This window comes from Balaenoptera acutorostrata, chromosome 9, assembly GCF_949987535.1.
Source record: "Balaenoptera acutorostrata chromosome 9, mBalAcu1.1, whole genome shotgun sequence".
In the NCBI taxonomy this organism is placed as follows: domain Eukaryota; kingdom Metazoa; phylum Chordata; class Mammalia; order Artiodactyla; family Balaenopteridae; genus Balaenoptera; species Balaenoptera acutorostrata.
In genome coordinates, this window is record NC_080072.1 from 92,786,583 (window position 1) to 92,810,981 (window position 24,399).

General features: G+C 40.3%; 1 protein-coding gene across 1 annotated transcript in view; it reads right to left on the reverse strand.

The window, feature by feature from the left end:
- Positions 1 to 4,200: 4,200 nt before the first annotated feature.
- Positions 4,201 to 24,399, reverse strand: part of DDX10 (DEAD-box helicase 10) — a 251,244-nt gene continuing 231,045 nt past the window's right edge. Inside the window, exons 17-18 of the mRNA XM_057553611.1 lie at positions 23,444 to 23,580; positions 4,201 to 5,958 (exon numbers count right to left, since the gene is read on the reverse strand). Coding sequence (XP_057409594.1) covers positions 5,781 to 5,958; positions 23,444 to 23,580 — 315 coding nt within the window. The 3' untranslated portion in view covers positions 4,201 to 5,780. The remainder of the gene's footprint in view (positions 5,959 to 23,443; positions 23,581 to 24,399) is intronic.

Genomic DNA, 24,399 nt, shown 5'->3' on the forward strand with positions numbered 1-24,399 from the left:
CCTAGTGTTTTATAGGCTGGTTTGCTTCTTGCCCATCCTTGCTATGTGTCTATACTTAGAACAACGCCTGGTACACGGTAGGTGTTGAAGGCACAAAGTCTGAGGGCTTCTCCTCTTCCCCACAAAAAGATTCCACCTATATACACCCTGCATCTCAGCCAGTTTCTCCTGTTGGCCCCTCACACTTCTCCACCTTGCTGTGTCCTGGGAGACTGCACAATTACATCTATGGGCAACTTGCTTTCTGGCTTTGGTTGGGGCCAGTGGGGACCACTGGCCGGAGAGTGAGGTCACAGAGTTTATTCTCTTGCCTCATTCCCTGTGGTCACCTCAGGCTGGCTGCATATTATCAATTGAAGGTCAAAAATTGGCTGTCTCTCCTTCTCGCCCCTCATCCCTTCAGGGAGAGGAGTGGTAGCACTTCTATTACTAGCCTCTGGTAGACTAATCTTTTGTGGTTTCCTTACACCTTGCTCTGGCCTATGTAAATAATCCTTTTATTAAGTCCCCTTGGAATTATCCTAATTTCTGTGTGCCATCTGTTTCCTGCTGGAACTCTGACAGGATCCCCATCTGTAAACAATGATTTTAGTAACTCCCTGAATTCCATTAGTGCCTTGCTACTCAAATGTGGCCAAGGGCCAGCAGCATACCATCACCTGGGAGCTTATAAGAAATTCAGAATCTCAGGCCCCACCCCAGACCTACCAATTCAGGATTAGCACTTTTAAATGATTCCCTGGTGATTCCTACACATGTTAAATCTAAGTAGCAGACATTATAGAGTATTCTGAGTTTTACTGAAGCTCTTTTGGGCACAAAAAACCCAAGGACTCACTCAGACTACCTCAGACAATAGGGTCTTACATCCCAGGCAGTGAAGGAGACAGACTTGAACAGAAATCTAAGAATAGGACCCAGGAGAATGTGAAGGCTCATGGAGACGAGGCCCAGAGGGTCAGTGTGGACCTTGGAGACTCAGCAAGGGGAGTCTGCAGGTCGTTGCTGCTCTGGACCGGGTGCAATACTCTCCACGCATGCTTCACATTCCATGACCAACTAGATCCCTCACCATTTACTCTTCATCTTTTTGCCAGAGTTCTAGTTCACTTGTAGCTTTGCCTGACTTCAAATCTGAGCTCACTTATGCCCATGATGTGCTCTTGGTCTGTCTCACAACCTTATGTTGCTGACTACCTAAATTTCAGTTTCAGAAAATAAGAACATTATCTGCCCAATTTGTCCCTGTTTGGGCAGAGCTTTTTGCACCAGCCTCTCTCACAGGCTAATGGCTAGCCTTTGGGTTAGCTGCCAATTCCTGATTCAGCAGGCGCTGGGTAATACGGTATAAAACATGTCTGCTCTGGCCTGTCTGATCAGCAGGGGCTGTGGAAGAAAATCACACTATGATTACATGTCTAGTTAAAATGGTCTTAAAAAATATGAAACAGGGTTTTCAAAGCTTGGTTGCAGGCTCCTTCCCCTTCACCCGTACCACCACCTCCAGCCCCACCTTCTTCCCCACACTTCCCAGGAACATCTGCATCCTCTGGTGGACTCTTGACACTCACGGAGACAACCTTCATGTCCAGGATATTTCAAATGTTGTATATAACAAAATTAATTACATTTAATTAAACTTACCCATTTTTTATAGCCCCAAACAAATCTAAAATGCCATGTTGGGCTTCCTTGGTGGCGCAGTGGTTAAGAATCCGCCTGCCAATGCAGGGGACATGGGTTCGAGCCCTGGTCCGGGAAGATCCCACATGCCTCGGAGCAACTAAGCCCGTGCGTCGCAACTACTGAGCCTGCGCTCTAGAGCCCGCAAGCCAAACTACTGAGCCTGCACATCACAACTACTGAAGCCTGCATGCAACTAGAGCTCGTGCTCTGCAACAAGAGAAGCCACCATAATGAGAAGCCTGCCCACCACAATGAAGAGTAGCCCCTGCTCGCCGCAACTAGAGAAAGCCCACGCACAGCAACGAAGACCCAACACAGCCAAAAATAAATAAATAAATAAATTTATTTATTTTTTTAAAAAATGCCATGTTAAGCTTATGAGAGGGCAGTCCTCCAAAGCACTCTGCTGCTGAGTGTATCTGCTCAGAGACTTACACATCTTAGGGATCGTTTTACATGAGTGAGTCTGATGAATGGCCTCTCTGCCTCAGTTAAGCATCAAGCAAGAATTGGTCTTTGGGTCGCAGGCCAAGAAACTACCCATGTCCTCCATCCTTCCTGTACTCCAGCAACAGCTTTCTCATTCAAAGAGCAGTCTTCCTTTTCCTGCCTGCTCTTTTCATAATGCACTGAAATTATGAATTTTCTTCTCTTTTTCCCTTTACTACATGACAGCAGGGGAGGGGACTGCTCTATTTCTCTTAAGTACAGGGCCTGGCACACAGTAGTTGCTGTATTGACATTTATTGAATGAACGAATGAATGCTTTTGCTCATTGGTTAAGTGCTTCTCTCATCTTTTCCTGTGAAGAACCCCAAGTCTCAGTGGATTTCTTGCTCCACAGGACTTGGAGGGGGCTGTAGGTCTGTTTCACATGTCTTCTCACCTTGTGCCCAGCCTGAAGCAGTATCCTCTCTGGTCCACGCTGGTCTTAGGGTAGAAGACAAGAGTGTAAGAGGGCTGATGGAAGCATCAGAGCACCTTAAAGCCTCTGTTTGTAACAGGCACACAGTCACTTCCACCACACTTCGCGGGCTAAAGTCAGTCACAGGGCCAAGCCCAACGTGAGCAGAGTGGGAAACTCATGCTTCTCCAAGGGAGGGAGGGGCTGGAGCTGCTGTCTGCTGAACAACAATGCCCAAGCTTTCTATCGGCACTATTCCCATGTTCTAATTCACTTTCAAATCAGCAAACTAAAATCCCCCACAATGTATATATTAAGTCAGGATCCATTCAGTTCCAGGAACAAAATACAATTCAAAGTAGTTTATGCAAAAAAGAAACTTACTGACCCATAATTAGGAAGTACAAGGAGCAGATACAGTTGAAGCCAAAGGGTTCAAATGATGCCATCAGGGCTCTCTCTCCATCTCTCCACTCTGCTCACCTCACGGTGCTGGCCTTATTCTCTCCAACCTCTCAGAAGCAGCCTCCATTTGACCAGAAAAAATTGCTGCCAAAGGTCCCAGATCGACATCCTCCCTTTTTAGGAATTCCCCATGGGTAAGGAATTTTTCTTTCATATTCTGTACTTTACTCTCAAGGAAGGAGTCTTTCTTTCTGTCCTTACCTGAGTATTATACCCACGTCTAGGCCAGTCTCCGAGTCTAGGAAATAGCTTGGCCAGTCAGATTGAGGTCATGTGCCCCCAACTCCACCACAGCTAAAACAGTAACAATTTAGTCTACCGAAATATATGTTTGTTACCTGAGTTTTCAATCAGCACTATTCTGATGTTTTAACCAGTTTTCACATTTCAGCAAGCTAAAGTTCCTTACAACGTATATATTAGGTCAGGATCCATTCAGGTCTAGGGACAGAATACAGCTCAAACTAGTTTATGAACCAAAGGCCTTGCAGTATATTTATTCAATGCTTACATATATAGAGTAAAAAATAAGTAAAAATTCCTTATTTGGATTAGAAAAAACAAAATCTACAACTGCATAGAGTGAATTCAATGGTAAACCTTTAGTTTTGTTTTTTTTTTAAATTAATTAATTATTTTTGGCTGTGTTGGGTCTTCATAGCTGTGTGAGGGGGCTACTCTTCGTTGCAGTGCATAGGCTTCTCGTTGCAGTGACCTCTCTTGTTGCAGAGCATGGGCTCTAGGTGCATGGGCTTCAGCAGTTGTGGCGCCTGGGCTTAGCTGCTCCACGGCATGTGGCATCTTCCTGCACCAGGGCTCAAACCCGTGTCGCCTGCATTGGCAGGCAGATTCTTAACCACTGTGCACCAGGGAAGCCCAAACCTTTAGTTTATATACTCTTGCGTCTTTTTGTCCTTCGAAAATATTCAAGAGATCCTGTACCAGAAACCTTAATTTCAAAATCATCCCAGGTTGTTATACTCCAAATTCCTTTCTCATCTGTTTTCTCCATTATAGTCATTCTTGCCCATTATAGCCATTTCATCCAGTTCTCATTTCCACCATTTTATATCCTTCCCACCAGAGGTAACAGAGCAATGCACTACCACACACTTTCAAAAACTGTCTTGGTTTTTCACTGTCCATTCATTAATTCAAAAAGCCTTTATTGAACCTATTATAGGGCAGGTGTGTTTGGCTCTGGGGATACACAGGAGGGATAAAACATATCCCTTATGCTCTCAAGAAACTTGTCTTACAACAGGGGCAACAGGCTTGTAAACAAATGTCTGAAACATTACATAATAAGCACTGCAACAGAAGTAAGAAACATGCCAGATCAATGCTATGAAGAGAATTCTGACAACATGGAAGATTGGCCTAGAAAAATGTGAGGTAGGAAGCACAATGACCAGTTAGGAGACCACTGCAGAAATCTGAGTAGGTCATGATGAGAATCTAACTCTGCCTGAAAGCAGAAGCTGTGAAGACAGAGAAGAAACAATGGAGATAAGAGAGTCATTATGAAGAAGAATCAATAGAACCATCAAAGTGAAGGGTGGGGAAAGGGAGAAGCTGAGCAGTCGTCAAGTTTCTCATTTTGAGGACTAAAAGGTGTTGGTGTTGCTCACGAGGATACCAAGCAAGGAAGCAGGAGAAACTTTTCCGAGACAAATATGGACTCAGGCTGAGAGGGAAGCAATTATGGATATTCCCTTCCTTGGATTCATGAATCATTTGTACCAGTAAGCAAAAATTATTTTTGTTTGTGCATGGAGTGGAAAGTAGGAAAGGGAGAGAATAAGGAGAAGGTGACAAATCTATGATCAAATCAGTGGTGTCATGGCCAAGGCACAGATTTCTTTCCCTGTGAAGAATTTGCCAGTTACTTATAACCAAAAGAGGCTCTGTCTTATTCTACTCATTATCAGGAGCTGGCTCTGGGCAGGGATCTGTGGTACCTGCTGAAAAAGGCACTTGTAGAAGACCTACAGCATACTAGGTGCTCACTAACAGATCTGGTTTTAGATCACAGAGTCTTCAGATTCAGGATTTCTATTTATAAATGGCTACCAAGTCTGCAAGTGTAAGTTAAATGATATCTTTAGGAAGGCTAATTTAAGAATATGAAAGATTCACTGTTTCAGGAATTGGCCCAGCATTTTAATCTTAAGAAACTTCCCTTGAGAATGCTCTCATATTTCTGGATACAATGAAAACATTAATATTTTATTTTATAGGAAACATGTTTGTTATTGATCATGGCAATTAAAAAATATTCATTTTTTTCTCAGGGTTGGTCCATCATACTCATCATACTCTTTCTCTGAGCAATTTTGTTTAATATTACAGAGAAACTTCTGTATGGGAAGCAAGACAGGAATTTCCAACAATGAAACAAGGTCTCTAGAACTTGCCAGTAAAACAAAGGAAGCATTTCCAGTGATAAGATGTAGGAACCCACGGATAAAATCTAACAGAGCACAGGTTGAAAAATGGGAGCAGGAAATTTTATAATCCACCATCACTCTGAGTTTGCTCTGGGATGGTGCAAGCATGGCCTGTGAAAGGGGCTTAGAGGTGTGATAGCTCCTGTCTGAAAGAATGGGTCCTTTGGGCATGGGACTCATGTTACCTAAGTGCCCCAAAGCCAACTGTTTTTTCAACTTCTTGCCCACATAATCATGACTAGAGGTTTCAAGGAGAAGACAAGAGCAAGTACTATTTAGCTTTGACTTTTGAGCAGATGTAACACCAGCTCTTCATCCTCGGCTAAAGACAGGCCTGTATCCAAAGGCTCTGAGGTTTCCCACTTGGTCTTCTTTCTGTCATGACTTGTGGGTCCCACGTCTTCCACTTCACTGTTGTTCCTTTTCCTCATTGCCTGCTTCTTCTTGGTATCACTGGTGGGAACAAATCCAATGATTTACTTTATAAATAAATAAATCCATTATTATGAAGTCAAACACTTAAAATAGAACAAAATTACCAATAACAGATACCTGGTAAAGTGATATTATTCAAGAGGGAAAGAAGCTATAACAACATCAGGCTATCTGTGTCATAGTAATTACCCTCCCATTAACAGATGTGGGGAGGGGGCCTATCATATACCAGGCACTGTGCAGGGTACATTGTATACACTGTGTCATCCAATCCTCACAGTAATTCTAGGAAGCTCTGGACATATCATTCACAATATGAGGATACCAACTGGCCCACATTCTGGCTCCAGACTGGCTCCAATCTGCGCTTGTCCTGTCACATCAAACCCTCTCTATATAGTTAGGTTATCATTTAGGTAGCAGTAATATCTGTTGTGATATATAGATCATGAATAAAATAGAACCTGAAATGTTAAGTTACAAATTACTTAAGACATCAAGTAAATCTGCTCCATTTAAATCTGTATCTAAAACTCACAAATGGTCTGAAGAAAACATAAACGTTACTGCAGTATTCAGCACACACTTGAGGCATAGACCATAAAAATAAAACTAATTTCTGAAGGTAGACAAAATCACTTGATGCAGTAAAATCAGAAGAAAAAGCAAAACATCCTCAAGGCATTTTAACATATCATCATCATGTTCAAAGATGACTGAATTATTGGATACAAGTTTAAAACAAAATTAAAAATCCATCTAGTAGCAATGACAGTAGCAACTATTTATTTAAGGGCTTACCAAGGGTCTGGCACTGTGGTATATGCTTTACATAGATTACAACATTTCTCTTCATGACAATCCTTGGTGTGGTGAGCACTGGCCTCATTCTACAATGAGGTTAAAAGAGGTTAAATGATTGAACCCAGATTATGCACATGGAATTCAAACCCAGAGCTAAATTACTCTAAATTCAGCCCCAAAGCCAGACAATTGAAAGCAAAATGTATTCCAAGCATAGGATGTATTCCAAAAGAGAATAAACTGCTCAAGTTCCAACAGACTCTATTATGCCTTAAGAAGACAGTGGGGATATTAAAGTGAATGTGCCTAATCAGCATATCCAGTTCTGACCAGCCTGAAGCAAAACTGTAAACTATTTCCCCATTCACCTTCCAGAAACGCCCAGTACTCTGACTCAGCAGCAGGTTCTCTCTCACCACTGGAGGAAAGACAAACTATGAGGTTATTTACAGCTACAAATAATCATATTTTAAAAGGGTGGGTATGTACCTACAGACATGAACACGAAAGAGTTCCCTATAATGGGAATTCAGTCAGTAAAGAAAGTTACTCTTAGTGGAAAGAGGACTTTAAAAAAAAGTACTGGGCTTCCCTGGTGGCGCAGTGGTTGAGAATCTGCCTGCCAATGCAGGGGACACAGGTTCGAGCCCTGGTCTGGGAAGATCCCACATGCCGTGGAGCAACTGGGTCCGTGTACCACAACTACTGAGCCTGCGCGTCTGGAGCCTGTGCTCCACAACAAGAGAGGCCGCAATAGTGAGAGGCCCGCGCACCGCAATGAAGAGTGGCCCCCACTCGCCGCAACTAGAGAAAGCCCTCGCACAGAAACGAAGACCCAACACAGCCAAAAATAATAAATAAATAAATAAAATTAAAAAAAAAAAAAAAAGTACTGAGTCCTAACCTGCTTGATTATGGCCAGCATGGTGCCAATTCCACCGGGCTAGAGTACCGTGATTTATTTGGAACAAGTTAGCACTGATTTTTGCCCTGCCTGTATTTCAAGTGCATCTAAGAGCAGCTCATCAGAAGCAGCCTAATTAGTGGGCTTTACTAACGTCTCCTTTCTTCATGTGCTCCTGCACACTGTATTCTGTGCAGGAAACAGCTGGTTCAGATACTAAAAAAAAAGATGAAAAATTTATGTAGATGGAAAATATTTTCAGAATTAGCAGCACTGCTGCTTTGTGGACCAGTTCAAATTTTAAAAAGATATTTTATAATACTTTCCGTAGCAAAAAAGTGGTAATTGGTAGAACAAATTAATTATTAAATAATGATTTAGATATTCTACAGGTAACTTACTAAAAAAGGGGAAAATGTTATGAATCTAGAAAACATTTCATTTCCCCAAAAGGGAATAATGTAATAAATCTGGTAAGCATTTAGTCAGAATATGGTCATAATTTGGTATCTTCAGAAAAGGACTCTTGGGGGGACCTTCAAGATGGCGGAGGAGTAAGACGTGGAGATCACCTTCCTCTCCACAAATACATCAGAAATACATCTACATGTGGAACAACTCCTACAGAACGCCTACTTAACACTGGCAGAAGACCTCTATCTCCCAGAAGGCAAGAAACTCCCCACGTACCTGGGTACGGCAAAAGGAAAAAGAAAAAACGGAGACAAAAGAATAGGGACAGGACCTGCACCTCTGGGATGGAGCTGTGAAGGAGGAAAAGTTTCCACACCCTAAGAAGCCTCTTCACTGGTGGAGGGAAGCTTCGGAGCCACAGAGGAGAGCTCAGCAACAGGGGTGCAGAGGGAAAAGCGGAGAGATTCCCGCACACAGGATCAGTGCCAACCAGCACTTACCAACCTGAGAGGCTTGTCTGCTCACCCGCTGGGGTGGGGGGGTGGGGCCGGGAGCTGAGGCTTGGGTTTCCAAGGTCAGGCCCCAGGGAGAGGACTGGGGTTGGCTGCGTGAACACAGCCTGAAGGGGGCTAGTGTGCCACACTTGGTAAGCCCTTAATAAATAGTTGCTACTGCCATTGCTACTAGATGGATTTTTTATTTTGTTTTAAACTTGCATCCAATAATTTGGTCATCTTTGAACATGATGATGGTATGTTAAAATGCCTTGAGGATGTTTTGCTTTTTCTTCTGATTTTACTGTATCAAGTGATTTTCTCTACCTTCAGAAATTAGTTTTATTTTTATGGTCTAGCCAGGAGGGAGTCCGGGAAAAAGTCTGGAACTGCCTAAGAGGAAAGAGACCATTGTTTCGGGGTACGCGAGGAGAGGGGATTCAGAGCACCGCCTAAATGAGCTCCAGAGATGGGCGCGAGCCACGGCTATCAGCGCGGACCCCAGAGACAGCCATGAAGCGCTAAGGCTGCTGCCACTGCCACCAACAATCCTGTGCGGAAGCACAGGTCACTATCCACACCCCTCCACCGGGAGCCTGTGCAGCCCGCCACTGCCAGGGTCCTGTGATCCAGGGACAACTTCCCCGGGAGAACACGTGGCACACCTCAGGCTGTTGCAACATCATGCTGGCCTCTGCCGCCGCAGGCTTGCCCCGCATTCCAATTATGACTACTGGACCCGTCCCTCCCCCTTGCCTGAGTGAGCCACAGCCCCTAATCAGCTGCTGCTTTAACCGCCTCATGGCTGGGCAGGGAACAGATACCTGAGGGTGACCTACATGCAGAGGTGGGGCCAAAACAAAGCTGAACTCCAGGACTGAGCGAACAAAGAAGAGAAAGGGACATTTCTCCGTGCAGCCTCAGGAGCAGTGGATTAAATCCCCACAATCAACTTGATGTACCCTGCATCAGTTGAATACCTGAACAGAGAACGAATCATCCCAAAATTGAGGCGGTAGACTTCAGGAGCAACTGTAGACATGGGGTTTGCTGTCTGCGACTGATTTGTTTCTGATATTTAGGTTTATCATAGTTTAGTTTTGAGCGCTTGTTATCACTGGTGGATTTGTTTATTGGTTTGGTTGCTCTCTTCTTTATTTTTTGAAATATTATTCTCTTTACGTTAATAATTTTTAAATTTTTTCTTATTATTTTTTTATCTTTTATTTATTTTTCTTTCTTTTCTTCTCCCTTTTCTTCTGAGCTGTGTGGCCAACAGGGTCTTGGTGCTCTGGCCTGGTGTCAGGCCTGAGCCTCTGAGATGGGATAGCCAAGTTCAGGACACTTGACCACCAGAGACCTCCCGGCCCACGTAATACCAACTGGCAAGAGCTCTCCCAGAGATCTCCATCTCAGCGTTAAGACAAGCCTCACCGAACGGCCAGCAGTTGGACGCCCCATGCCAGACAACTAGTAAGATAGGAACACAACCCCATCGATTAGCAGAGAGGCTGCCTATAATCATACTAAATTGACAGACAACCCCAAAACACATCACCGGATGCGGCCCTGCCCACCAGAGAGACAAGATCGAGACTCACCCACCAGAACACAGGCACCAGTCCCCTACACCAGGAAGCCTACACAATACACTGAACCAACCTCATTCATTGGGGGCAGACACCAAAAACAACATGAACTACGAAACTGCAGCCTGTGAAAAGGAGACCACAAACAGAGTAAGTTAAACAAAATAAGAAGACAGAGAAATATGCAGCAGATGAAGGAGTAAAGTAAAAACCCACCAGACCAAACAAATGAAGAGGAAATATTCTATTCTTCCTCCTATATTTTCCTTCTGAGTGAACAGTAATACCCCTACTAAAAGCCTGGAAGTCGTCCTTTAACTACTTCTTCTTCACATCCTTAATTTAATTGATCATTTCTTCACTAATCTCTCTCAAACCCATCTAAGTCTTTCTAGTGCCTCTGTAACTATTTGTTGTTCGTTCCCCTCCTGACTCAGCTCTGGGAAGCCTCCCCAGACCATCCTAGTCTAGGTTAAGTGCCCTCTTAGGTGCCCCCTAGCACTATGCACTCCTCCATTACACCCTACGAAATGCTGTACTAAGACTGTCTATTTTACTTATCTGCTTCACTGATTAGATTCCAAGCTCCTTGAGGACAACAGTCTTATTCTTTGCAGTCACATTGCCCTAGTATCCACAGGCTCAAAAAATACTTCTTGAATAATGACGAATAAACCCACTAGGCTAAGCTTCTATACTGCTAAATATCTGACTGGCCCACTCTATTATCATATAAAGTTAGGCAGAGTAATCTCTAACTAAAACCACATTCTTACTTTCTTTGTGAGCGAGTATATAAGTGGACATTAAAATCTGTACTGCATTTTTTTCAAATCGCGTATCATTAATCCCAAAGAAATCCAAAAGATCAAAGCTACAGTGAAAATTAAAACATTAATGGCATAAGGAAAATAATACTAGAAAGAAGCACCAAGTAACCTCAGACTCAGAATAAGAAATGAAACAATACTTCAATATTACAGAAGGAGTATAACTTGCCATTTTGATTCAACAAAAAAAGAGTAATTTTGATTTTCTTTGAAACAATACATGTAACTTCTCTGGATTGTATATCTCATAATGCAAAGAACATGTTTTTCCCCCAGCATGTTTAATGTTGAAATGTCTGCTTTTTAAAATCAGTTACTTAACAGATAGTTTTACAAAAATTCTGGTATGGAAGAAAGTGGCTTCGGAGTCAGACCTGACTCAAATGCTAGCAAATGCCTAAAACTTTGGAAAACTGCTTAACTTCATGGAGTGTTAATTTCCTAATTTGTAAAATGTGATTAATATCTACCTCATGCAAGATAAGTGATATATGCATAGTAAATGCATTATAAATATTAATTATAGTATCTCCAAATCCCGTTGACGGGAACTAACTTCTCTCTTTTTTATTAAAGTATAGTCGATTTACAATATTATGTTAGTTTCAGGTGTACAACATAGTAATTCAATATTTTTATAGATAGTACTCTACGTAAAGTTACTACAAAATAACGGCTATATTTCCCTGTATTTGACAATATATCTTTGTTTCTTATTTATATTATACCTGGTAGTTTGTATCTCTTAATCCCAAACCCCTATCTTGACCCTCCCCTCTGTACTCTCCCCACTGGTAACCAATAGTGGTAACCATTAGTTTGTTTTCTTTATCTGGGTCTGTTTCTGTTCTCTTATATACATCCATCTGTTTTCTTTTTTAGATTCCACATATAAGTGATAACATACAGATTTTTTCTTTCTCTGTCTGACTTATTTCACTAAGCATAATACTCTCTAGGTCTATCCATGTTGTTGCAAATGGCATTATTTCGTTCTTTTTTATGGCTGAGTAATATTCCACTGTATATATAGTCAAAAAGAGTTGATACACCATCAATACATTATAACCTAAATAATTAGGCATAAAAATACATTCAAGTTTTCTCCTCTTACCCCCAATGAATGGCATGGTGCTTTAACTCATAACCTGAATTACCTTTCCAGTCTTCAATTGGAGTAATCAGTCCATCTTAACTTCGCTCTCCTGTTCTCATCAACTTCATGCTGGCATACACCCTTCTAATGAGTTGCCACTTTACGGACTAGAATAGCAGCTGCTCCTTATCCTCATCACCTTCCATGAAACCAATCAGAATCATAGTCGGAACAGACACATGGTTGAAGGATGATGGAATGAAAAAAAGCCAAGGAATCTCCTCTGGCAGGAATATACATAATTATACAGAGTTGCTATTAGGGTAAATATTTAAATTGAATATTAAATAATTATTTATTTAATATTAATATTAAACATTAATTTAAATATTTAAATTTTAATAATTGTCCAAGCAATTCATGGTTAGAACGTTAGGATGAATGATTCCTTCTTTCCTAAAGAGAGGGCTTTCAATAATTCTTCAGGTCTCACTTCAGAGAAGTTTTTCCTAACCACTTTATATAAAAAGCAAACTCTCCCAATTCCTCTCTAGTTACCCTACATTTACCACTTTCATGGCCCTTATCACCATCTCTTCTCTTTACTTACATTCTCTCACTGGAATATAAGCTTTATGAGGGCTGGGATCTAGTATCTCTATTGCTCTATGCCAAGCACATAGTAAACTTCCAGTGTGTTTAATTCCTGAATAATGGAAACGTTGAGGAAGAAGAACAGACAAGTGAAGACATTTCCCGCATTCCAATTTGGTAATATGGACTCTTTATCCATACATTGAATAGGATATGTTAATGACATTATTTTCATTATATCATGCATCACTTCAACCTAGTCTGTAGGATAGTTTTGCAGACTGTTTTGAATATAGGGCCTGCCATGTTGTGTATCTGAGGCTTAATGAATGATTTTGATGAGGAAAAAGGAAAGTTGATATCCCAGAAGACATTCAATTCTATTCTTGTAAATGTATATACTCATTTAAAAACTCCTGCCACAGTTTTGTTTTTAGTAATTAAAATGATTATCATATATTAATGACTCTATTACATATCATACTCTACTTTCTTTTCACCCTAATTAGATCTTCATGGTAACCTTGCAAGGTAAGAATTATCATCTGATAAAGAAAGACTGATGAAGAAAACTGAGAGTCAGAGAGGTTAAGTACCTTAATGTGTCCATGGTCCACAACTTGTAAAAGAAAGTAACATTCAAACTTAGGTCTGTCTATCTGACTCCAAAAGTCACAATTATCCCGCAGGGCGAAGTAGCCTGCCTTTCTTCTAACACAGACTTAATTTCACAAAACTCCTACTTCTCCACATGTTGCCAAGTTCAGGATACGGAATGTAGATCCATATTCCCAAACTATATGCGGTGGTGCATGTGGGCAAGTCATTCAGTCTCTGGGTTCATAGAACCATAGTACAGATGCATCTGAGACCATTCTTCCAGGAACAGACATACTTTAAATTCCTATGTATTAATACAGAAAGGCAAAAGGAGAGAGCCTGATTCCTTGATATAATATTTTTTCCATGTAGAGGAAACTACCAAGTCTTATTTGGCTTGATTTTTTTTTTTTTAAAAGGATTTTCTTATTTATTTATTTATTTATTTATTTATTTTTGGCTGTGTTGGGTCTTCGGTTCGTGCGAGGGCCTTCTCCAGTTGCGGCAAGCGGGGGCCACTCTTCATCGCGGTGCGGGGACCGCTCTTCATCGCGGTGCGCGGGCCTTTCTCTATCGCGGCCCCTCCCGTCGCGGGGCACAGGCTCCAGACGCGCAGGCTCAGCAATTGTGGCTCACGGGCCCAGCCGCCCCGCGGCACGTGGGATCCCCCCAGACCAGGGCTCGAACCCGCGTCCCCCGCATTAGCAGGCAGACCCCCAACCACTGCGCCACCAGGGAAGCCCCTGGCTTGATTTTTATAAATTCTCTTCTCTGGCCCTTAGGAAGCTTTAGTCAACAGTCTTAACAGATGTAGAAAGGGATGGGACATTCCAACAAGAAGAATGTAACCATTAGTACCTGCCATGAATAGAAAGACTACTAACTGTTAAACAGCATACTTTAAATAAATGATGTGTGAATAAACTCCAATACAAGACATCAGAATGTCCTCTGTAACCTGGAAACCACATTCCCTGGGCTACAAGGGTGCTGAATTTGGAACTGCTACTCCAAATCTCAAGAATGTTCCAAGTGATGTCTGATATGATTGTGGACAAGGCACTATAGAAGAAAAGATTTGCTGGGAAAACTTTTCGACTTCTTCCCTGGTGTATGCAAGGCTTTATAGAAACACAGTGTAATGGAGTGAGCACTAAACTTCCAAGGAGACTGGGGCAAGCAGTTCCAATAATTAAGTTACAAAATGGCAACCAGAATCACCAGGGATTCTGTAAACCTGATACTGGAAGACTGTGCAGCCAGAAAGCATCAAGATGCCATATGTTAGAGCTCCTTACTTCTGTACTGGCTGCCTTTGTTCATGCACAATTAAGGCTGTGAAAGTTGGTGTGTGCTACATCATAAAATGGAGGACCAACATCACCGTACAAGCCTGTTCAGAAATCTAACAAATGCCAGGACAAGGGGCTGCTGGAAGAAAGCACACTCCCTTTACTACAGTGTCTGTGCAGCTTTCCACCTCATGCTGTTTTCTCATTCTTTTTTGGAATGCAAAGGGAAGAAATCAGGTGAAATTGCAGACTGAGCTAGCTGCAAGGAAGCTGAGGACTGAGGTGGAGAGCGGAGTATTCACTCACACAGAAACCCTTGGGTGTCCTTTTACAACATGCTGCCAAACTGTGTGTGGAAAGCTACCAAGAGTTCAGCATCTGAATGTCCAGTTTGTGCCCCTATGGTACAAAACTATCCTTCTTGCGTTCATATCAGTAAATGTAGCTTGGACTTTTTCTTAAAGAATTTTAAGCTAATAATAAATGACCTTGGGATCATTAAAAAATTCTCAGAGATCTCTATACCTATCCTTAAGTACTGGCACTCTGGTATTCAAATATGTTGTGCCGAAGACTTTCCCCTTATCATAAATTTTCACTTACAAGGCCATGGCAACAGTCCTAACGAAGATTAATTACTGCAGTACATTCCATAAAATCTGCCCAGTTTCCTTCTGATGGTGAAGGCTATCGCATATAGAAATGGAACTGAAAATGTATCATGTCCTTAATGTCTCTTTTCTAGCTGCTCGGTACTAGAAACGGATCTGTAAAAACAATTTAGTCAAAGAAAAGATTGACCGGCTCAGCATTCATTACAAACATAACTGCAAGAGCAGACGATATCCTCTTAGATCAGAATTCTAATAATCAGAGAAGGCTGGGGATTGTGAGAAGGCAACAGTACACAAGGGACTGCAATCATACTACTGATCCATGTACATGTTTCCTTCTAAAAACCACAAACATCATTTGGGACGGGCAAAAAGTTTTGGCTTCCCCAATCTCTATTTTTTTGGTTTATAAACCCACTTAAGAATTTGATGAAAATTCGTGACGCTTTTGCCAGATAAAGGCACGGGCGTGTCTGCTACATGCACACCCAAAACATCATTTTGCATACAAGTTCAAGATGTTTGAGATTCCCCTAAAGTTCATCCATGGAGTTCAGGTTAAGAACTTCTGCTCTGCAGCAATTTAGAAGACATACATGATTTCTCTTCTCCCAGATTAAAAACAATATTTAAACACTCATACTAGTTGGGTTTATGTTATGGATTTTTTTTTATAAATTTATTTATTTAGTTAGTTATTTTTGGCTGCATTGGGTCTTTGTTGTTGCATGCGGGATTTCTCTAGTTGAGGCGAGCGGGGGCTACTCTTCGTTGCGGTGCGCAGGCTTCTAGAGCGCAGGCTCAGTAGTTGTGGGGCACGGGCTTAGCTGCTCTGTGGCATGTGGAATCTTCCCGGACCAGGGCTTGAACCCGTGTCCCCTGCGTTGGCAGGCAGATTCTTAACCACTGTGCCACCAGGGAAGCCTATGTTATGGATTTTTCTTGCTACTAATCTGTATGTAAAATATTTCTGCTCCCCAAAAGCAAAACAGCTTTTCTCCTCAAACTACTTTCACTGATTAGTTTTTAATATTCAAGATCACCACCTACCCAATCATGTCCCCAATGTTCTAGCTATCTGGTAAAATTAAGTTTTACAGTTTAGACTAACTCTTCATTAGTCCTTCAAATGATTTCAAGAAAGAGAAAACCCAATGTTCAACAAAGTTAATCCATTAAAGAATTACTTATAATAGCAAAAACAAAAGAAAACAAAACCAAACAAATAAGCATGAGTATGACCTAAAATTCTAAAAGAGGAATGGATAAAGAAATTATGGCATAACTAAATGATGTAATATAGTCATTAGGTATTAATGCATTCTACATGAAGCAATGTGAAGTAAAAAAAAAAGGGTGGTGTCATTCTCAAGGATGGTCCTGAGAAATTGTCATTTTCAACAGTCTTTTCGGTGAAAGCAAAGTCAACATGCACCATAATCAGGGCAGCAGCCAAGAGAACCCTACTAGGTGTTTCATCTACTAGGTGAACCTACTAGGTGGTTCACCTTGGCCTCATGGCATCCTGAGCCATTCATCCATCTTCTTAGAGATCTTAGTATTTTTGAAACATGACAAACCCACCACTGTCACTGAGTGACAGTTATTCAATGGGTGTCTAAATGACAGAGGAGTAGAAAGCACAGGGCAAAACCTGAGACTGCAAGTAAGGTCAAGCTGAGAGCTTCCTAAACCTCAAATTTCTCAAAATGTGTTTTCCCCATCCCAACCCTCACCTCAGAAAATAATGCCTTCCTTCCTCAATAGGTAGCAACCTTTCCCCTAAGAGTCCCAAGACAAATAATACTGCCTTCCCACTCCTCTCCCACCCTCCCCACTCCCCTCTCCCTGCTACCCCAACAATCTGCCTCGGAAGTTTGTCCATTCATGCTTTACATCACACAGGATATGCTTTTGTTTTGTTTTAGGGCAATGGCAAAAGGGAGAAAGACAAAAGGAACACAATTTAAAGAAAGTCAAGTAAATTAACTCTTCTTGTTATTCACAATTCATGTTAAGTGCTGATAAAAGCTCTATGAACTTTGATAGGTCATGAACCTTGTATTTCACAAAGAAGAAGAGATGATTGAGATTTTCTCTTGAAAGCTGCTAGGCATATTGGAATCAGAGATAAATCTCCTGAAGTTAAAAAAAAATAAAAGGAAAGAATGGCAGGCATACAATAAAGTCAATATATCACTGAGCTGAGCCAACTTCTTTCCATATCTACCACCCACAACTAGATTCACCAATGAACACTGGTTCAAGTAAGTGAAAACTATAGCCAATCCTATTTAACAATCACCTAGACTCTGAGTAAAAAAAATCCCTTAAAAAATCATCCCCTATATTTAGCGCTGATGATGCCACCAATTAATATAAAATACATAATGTGTCATACTCAGCCCCAACCAAAACCAGTTAAGAAAGGAAAATGCTTTCTGGGAATTTTCCTTCCCCCCAAATTTATCTTTAATGCATACATATTTCTTTTCCAGGTGAAAAGTCTTCCATGTATTACAAAGCTGACTGTAAAGTTGTAGAAGAGTAGTTGCTGGGCAAAATTCACTGAAGAGTTGCCACAGAACACTAGGAGAAACCATACAGATTAAGTGGCTCATCTCCTTCATGTAAGAGAGAACTTTAAAGATGGGCAAGTTCACTCAAAAACAGAAAACTAGTATAAAACAGATTTTTAAGACAAAACAAAACCCCCAAACAAATGGAAAACCAGACAAAAATCCTTGATCAGCCTTTTGATTCAGAGCTGTGTCAGGCTAGGCAAAAAGAACAGCTAATTATATTAGATGTGAAAATTTACCCTGTACAGGAAAAGGTACCAATCCATATAGAGGTTTTCATGTCTAAATTATGCCAACAGTCTCAGTACAAATTACACGTGAGTGGTCTTATACCACCTAGAATAATCTACCAAATACCCCACCATATAACAATTCTTTATAAAGCAATCTGCCTTAGTCAGAGACTGTGTTCTGTGAAGAAAAGATTGATATAATGCAGTAACAGTCTAACCACAACCTTTTTCTTTCCCTTTTTTGCTTGAAAAAGGTTAAGATTATAAATATTAAAAACTTAATTTGACTGGATAATGAATATCTGGAACATCCAGCTGCTTCTTTTTCATCGTATTCAATACTTTGCAAATTTTCACATCATTAGCAATTCACATGAAGATGGCCATAAACCAAACATGATGAATGCTACTAGATATACAAAAATTAATCTTATATTACATGTTCAGGACCAAATCTCTCTCAGCTTGTGAGGCGCAGCTAAAAGGAACACTTTTATTGAAAGAAGAGTTTAACTGGAATATGGTTAGACACTTTTCTCACTTCAAAGGCCATATCCTTTAGAAGGGCAATTTACCCTTCTCCCGGCTCTCTTACAACTTAAACTTACTTCAGGTTTAGCTTAGCCATCACTCCCTTCAGGAAGCTGTTTCTGGTTTGCCAAGCCCAACTGTTAGGCCCATCACTTTCGTGCTCATCCATCCCTCTCCCCACCACCTTCCCCAGTGCACAAATCACAGTACTTAACCATCATGTTGTTTTGTAATTGCTTGCTTATCCATCTGTAACCTCCACTGAACTAAAAGTTCTGTGAAAGCAGCAAAGGTATTTTTCTTGCTTAATGTTTTATCCTCTGTACCTGCACTATGCCTGGCACAGGATAGGTACTAAAAAAATTCGTAGTTGAAAGAACTGATGGAGGAAATGTGACAAGAAGCCAGAGACTACAGATCAAGTAGATATTTTTTTACTCTTAAATAACCAGAATGTGATTTAAATAATGCAGAAAGTTGCTTCTCCAGCTCTTGGCACCACATATAGAAGCTAGACAAATATGTTTATTGTGAAAGCAGTATAACTCTACTATACGGACTATTTGGGAGATTAAGAAATGAAAAATCACTTATGAGAACAAAGATAATTACATGCAATATTTGAGGTCTTATGTCCTCAAAAGGTATGAAAGTCTATATCAAAACTCACTGGAGACAAGAACACATGATTCTGTGTAGTTCCCAGCAGACCAATGAATTCTCTGATGTCACAAAGTCCACTGCAACAAAGAGCTAGGTTTCCTACTAAATTTTTCTGTCTATTTTAATAACAATAATAATAACAACAAATCCCAATATCTTGTATTAACTCTACCTATGCTAGTTCCGTAGAAGGAATCAGAAATGAAAACCACAGAGTAAAACACAGCATGGACCAATTCTTAAGATGGAAGAAGATGAGAAAAGAAAGCAGAGAGCATCAAAGCAAGCTCTCCCTTCTATACCTACTTTCAAAAATAGGGCACAAAAGCTTAGAGCTTCCAATGGAATTCAGGCATCTGCTGCTGACTAACCAGCTAACATTCCTTCTGTACGATAGGTAGATTACCCACTCCCCCTATTTCATAGCTCTGTTTCTAAGGATAAATGGAGCTATTAATGGCAGCATTCTTAAAGTTCCTTAAAAGGAACTCAGGGTCATATAATTTTCATTGTCCCTGGGACCATATTATAAGCAAGATATCTCTTTTTGTCATGCTAACTTAAAGAAGTTGCATCTTATATATGAGAATCTCTTTTGAATCTCAGTGTTAGAGATGACAATTCTGATAATTCTACAGAGGGTTAAGGAGGGTTTAAATTCTACTGTGGCTATATACTGAGCTGAGGAGGAGGACAGAGGTACAAACTCTTTAAAATCCTATCAGACCTCCCTGAGGAGGAATTATTGACCCCAAGTTCAGTCGTTCTCCACTAAATCTGGCTCTCCTTTGCCTATTTCCTACTGACTAAGTGTCTTTCCATGTAGAGAGACAAATGTGTTACCTGTGCGGAATATCTATGGGTGTCACCAAAGTGAAGGAAAAAGAGACATAGAAAGGAAACGTTCAAAGAAATTAGCTCATACTGGTTAGTTTGGGACTAATAGCCAGTTTCTAATTGGTATAACCAGTCCTATACAAACTCATATCTGAAAATGCTAAATTAATATCCAGAGAATAACCTACTGGCAGAGTGCGGATGACCAAGAGGCTGGAACACTAGCTGTTCCTACAATTATTGAGCAGAAGCCAGAAACAGTGCATCAAATAAAACCTGTGAACAAGCCAGGAGGATCCTCTAAAGCTAACATCACAAAATCTTAGCATTCGGTCATGTCCATGAGAGGCAAAGGAAAAAAGATGTAGCAGAACTGGAACAATATAGGAAGATAGAATTGGTGCTATTATTATACACAGCAGAAGCAATTACTACTGTCAAAATCCTAGTGTACGTGAATTTACTTGTGAGTACCTCTTCTTATCCAAAACAATGTGGTTTTAGTTTACATATATCTTTATTCATTGCCACTGAGGTAATTTCAAGAGAGAAGGGAAAATTAGAGTATAAATAGAAATTTCACATATAGACTATTACTTGTAACTTACCCTAAATCCTACCTTCTAGTCCAGGAATGGAAAACAGGTTTTATCTTGTGTACCAATCCTGACTGATTGATGGACCCTGCTTGAGAAGGACTGCTAGGACTAAATGGAAAGGAATACAGACAAAGCCTATCCTGGATGAGGGGTGGGGCAGTTAAGCACTAGTAATACATTCTGCCATCCTGGGTCTAGTCCATTGGTTCTCAACTGTGAGAGATTTTGCTCCCCAAAGGATACCTGGCAATGTCTGAAGATACTTCTGGTTATCCCAACTGGGGAGGTGCTAGTGGTAGAGGATGCGGCTAAACAGTCTACAACCACCTCAAACTCTCCAAAACAAAAAATCATCTGAGCCAGAATGCCAATAATGCTGAGGGAGGGAAACCACGGTCCAGTCAAATCTATCCTATGGTTAGTCCACGGATCAGGTCTTCAGCCAAATAACATTAAATTTGTCTTGAGGTAGTTTTCCTGAGCTACCTCTCCTAATGCCATAGTAATTCTATATAACTTGTTTGGAGTATTAGAACCAGAGGATCAATTTGATTCAGGCAGATCACACTGACCTGTCCCTAACTTGTATTGTGATCACAGACAAATTATTTTATCCCTCGAAGGCTTGGCTTTTTCATCTATAAGAGGAGGGGGTGGAACTAGATAATCACTGTGCTCATACAAAGGCAAAACTGCTAGCAAGCCCCTAAATGCACTAAAGGAATAAAGCCCTTGTTGATATTCTTTTCAACAAGATAATTTTTCTTCAGCCTAAGACAAGTTTATCAATTCCTTTCAATCTCTGCTAATGTAGTTATCAGTTATGCCTTAACTTAAAACTATTTTAATTTTCATGTAATGCTAATATCTCCCATCTGAACGCTTGTCAGTGAGTTAAGATGCTTTGGCATCTCTCAAGGTATTACTACCATCTTGTGCATCACCATTACACTATCTGAACCTAGCTTCTTCCAGTTCTCCAACCATCTATTCTGTCATCTCTGGTATCATTTAAGCATTATGCTTCTCTCTTTTACTCTATAAATCTCCTTCATCAATCTATTAATCAATACAAGTATTTCAGGGCCTTTCTCTGTGCCTATGACAATGCTGGGGAGATGAGTAAAGGCTGGAGCTGAAAGTATTGGCATAAAAAGACAGATTTTCTAGCTACACAGCATTTACAGGCTCATTAAGAGGATGAAATGTGAAACTATTTGAGAACAAGTCATATTAGCTAGGTGGTAGCAGGGAAATGTCACTATGAGGGTAAAAGATGCCAAAAGAATGAAACGAAATGTCTGCTGTACATAGATTAAGGACGACCCAGAAACTATCATGAAAAATGTTTGAAAAAAATCCTTATGAATCAGATACAGAAGGATTGCTGACATCTTACTAGTGATTTCAAAGGTTGGCTCTATGTTTTAAAGGTATGTTAGACAGATGTGGAAAATATGGCCAAATAACAAACTGTAAGAACCAATTAAAGTTCCCTTCAGAAAGTAAAATTACACAGAGCATTTGGAAGTTAATGATATAAAGTTATACGTGTTAAGTTAGATCACATCTATCAAAATGGAGATCCCATAAACTACTCTGAAACAGGGACGTTTATATAAGAATAAAAAGGGCAACAAACAACCACACTGACAGTTCATCAAGGTCTGGACATGTGTACCAAGAAACTTTCTGAAGTAGAATATGCATATTTACTCTTAGAGGTCAATTTCTAAAGATTAGAATTACAACCTGGACCTAAATTATTTAACCCTTATCATTTAAATATTTTTTCTAAATCCTAATAAATTATTTTCACCTGTGGTGCTTCTTGTGGTAGTAAAGCTATTATGTCCATTACCTAGTTGTCCAATAGCAAATGTCTCAAGTTTCTGGCATCACATGGGAAGACTGCATTTTGGATAAGTCATTTTCACTATTATAAAATAATACTATGTTTAAATGAGCACAATATTAAAATGAAGAGTAACTCTGAAATGATCTCTCTATAGCATTTTTCTCCTAAGGGGATAATCTTTTTGAGACCTTTTCATAATGCTCTTAGTTAAAACTGGATTATAGCTCTCTGTGGCCTATTTTTTCAACTCCAAACTTTTCAGACTAGCAGTTGAGGGGTTCCAACAAGCTTCCTCTCCCCTTCAACCATATTAACTTCATCCATCATTAGTACCTCCCCCTTGTGCCTAAATAGGCTCATTGATTTAGTTCAATCATGAACCATGCAGTTCAATATTCTCAACTTTTAAATCAACAGAATCTCAATTTAATCTAATACATAGTACTCTGAAAACAAGTGCTTAGCAAGTCATTCAATTCATTACATTTCATCTGTTTTTGGCATGGCAGCAAGTAAGTCCACATTAAAATGAACAGATTCTAATTTGAGAGAATTTGTCAAAGGCTGTTTATGTATGAGTTTTCCATTATTTTATGTGTTTCTTACTTAATTTTACATCAAAGAATGTGAAAGTATAACTTCCCTTTTAAAAAATTCAGAAATAATTTTTAACAACAATCTCAACAGTGAATCAAAATAAAATCTTACCTCTGTTTGCACTAAATATACCCTAGTGCATCAAATACTTAAGCATAAAAGATTCAGAAAGAGAGAGACAAGAAGAGAATAGACCATGAAAAAGATACAACTCTCATATCACCCATATATCTGTTAACAGGAATTAACAGAAACAGCAGAAGGGCCCCTAAAACGACGAGAAGGGCATGAGACGTTTGTCTCCACACATCTTTTGAACTTATTAAAAGGAGAAGACCCATATTCTTAATGCCACCAACGGTAGAAACATACCTAATTTTATTTTCCATATCTTCATTATCTGATTCTTCGGAGCTTCTGTACTTATCTGGATCTGGAAGTGTGCTTGGATCAAATCCATCATTTTCATCACTACTCCAATCCAGAAAGGCTTCTTCTTCATCTTTAGCCTAAGAAAACACAAGGGAAACTGTGGTTTAAGAAAACAGCTCATAAATAATCAGGTCTTATTTCTAGCCCCAAATAAATACCCCTAACTGAGATCCTCAAATTAGAAGCCTTTTATTCTGGCGAAAGCCTCTATGTGACTTTCAGAAACATAATCATTTGCACTGAGAAAGAAAACCCATGTCATTTCAAAAGTAAAACAAGGGCTTCCCTGGTGGCGCAGTGGTTGAGAATCTGCCTGCCAATGCAGGGGACACGGGTTCGAGCCCTGGTCTGGGAAGATCCCACATGCCGCGGAGCAACTGGGCCCGTGAGCCACAACTACTGAGGCTGCGCGTCTGGAGCCTGTGCTCCGCATCAAGAGAGGCCGCGACGGTGAGAGGCCCGCGCACAGCGATGAAGAGTGGCCCCCGCTCGCCGCAACTAGAGAAAGCCCTTGCACAGAAACGAAGACCCAACACAACCAAAAATAAATAAATTAATTAATGAAAAAAAAAAAAAAGTAAAACAAAATATGGTTCAAAAAGTAAATCACTATTAAGTCCCTTAAACACAATATGGGACAAATTTGACAGTTTAATTACTTCCATGTAACTCAACTATCAAAGAAATAAAGTGTCAAATAAATTTGTTTTAGTGCTCCTGTCCACTATGCAAGTTTCAAAACTACCAAAAATATTAGGTAAAAATGTAAAAGGCCAGAAGAGAGAGTACAGAAATATCTGTCTGATAATTTTTTGACCGCAATAAATCTTAAAGCAACAATCAGATCTGTACAAGCTCATTAATAGTGAGGGGCCTTCTAAATTCGAATTAAGTAC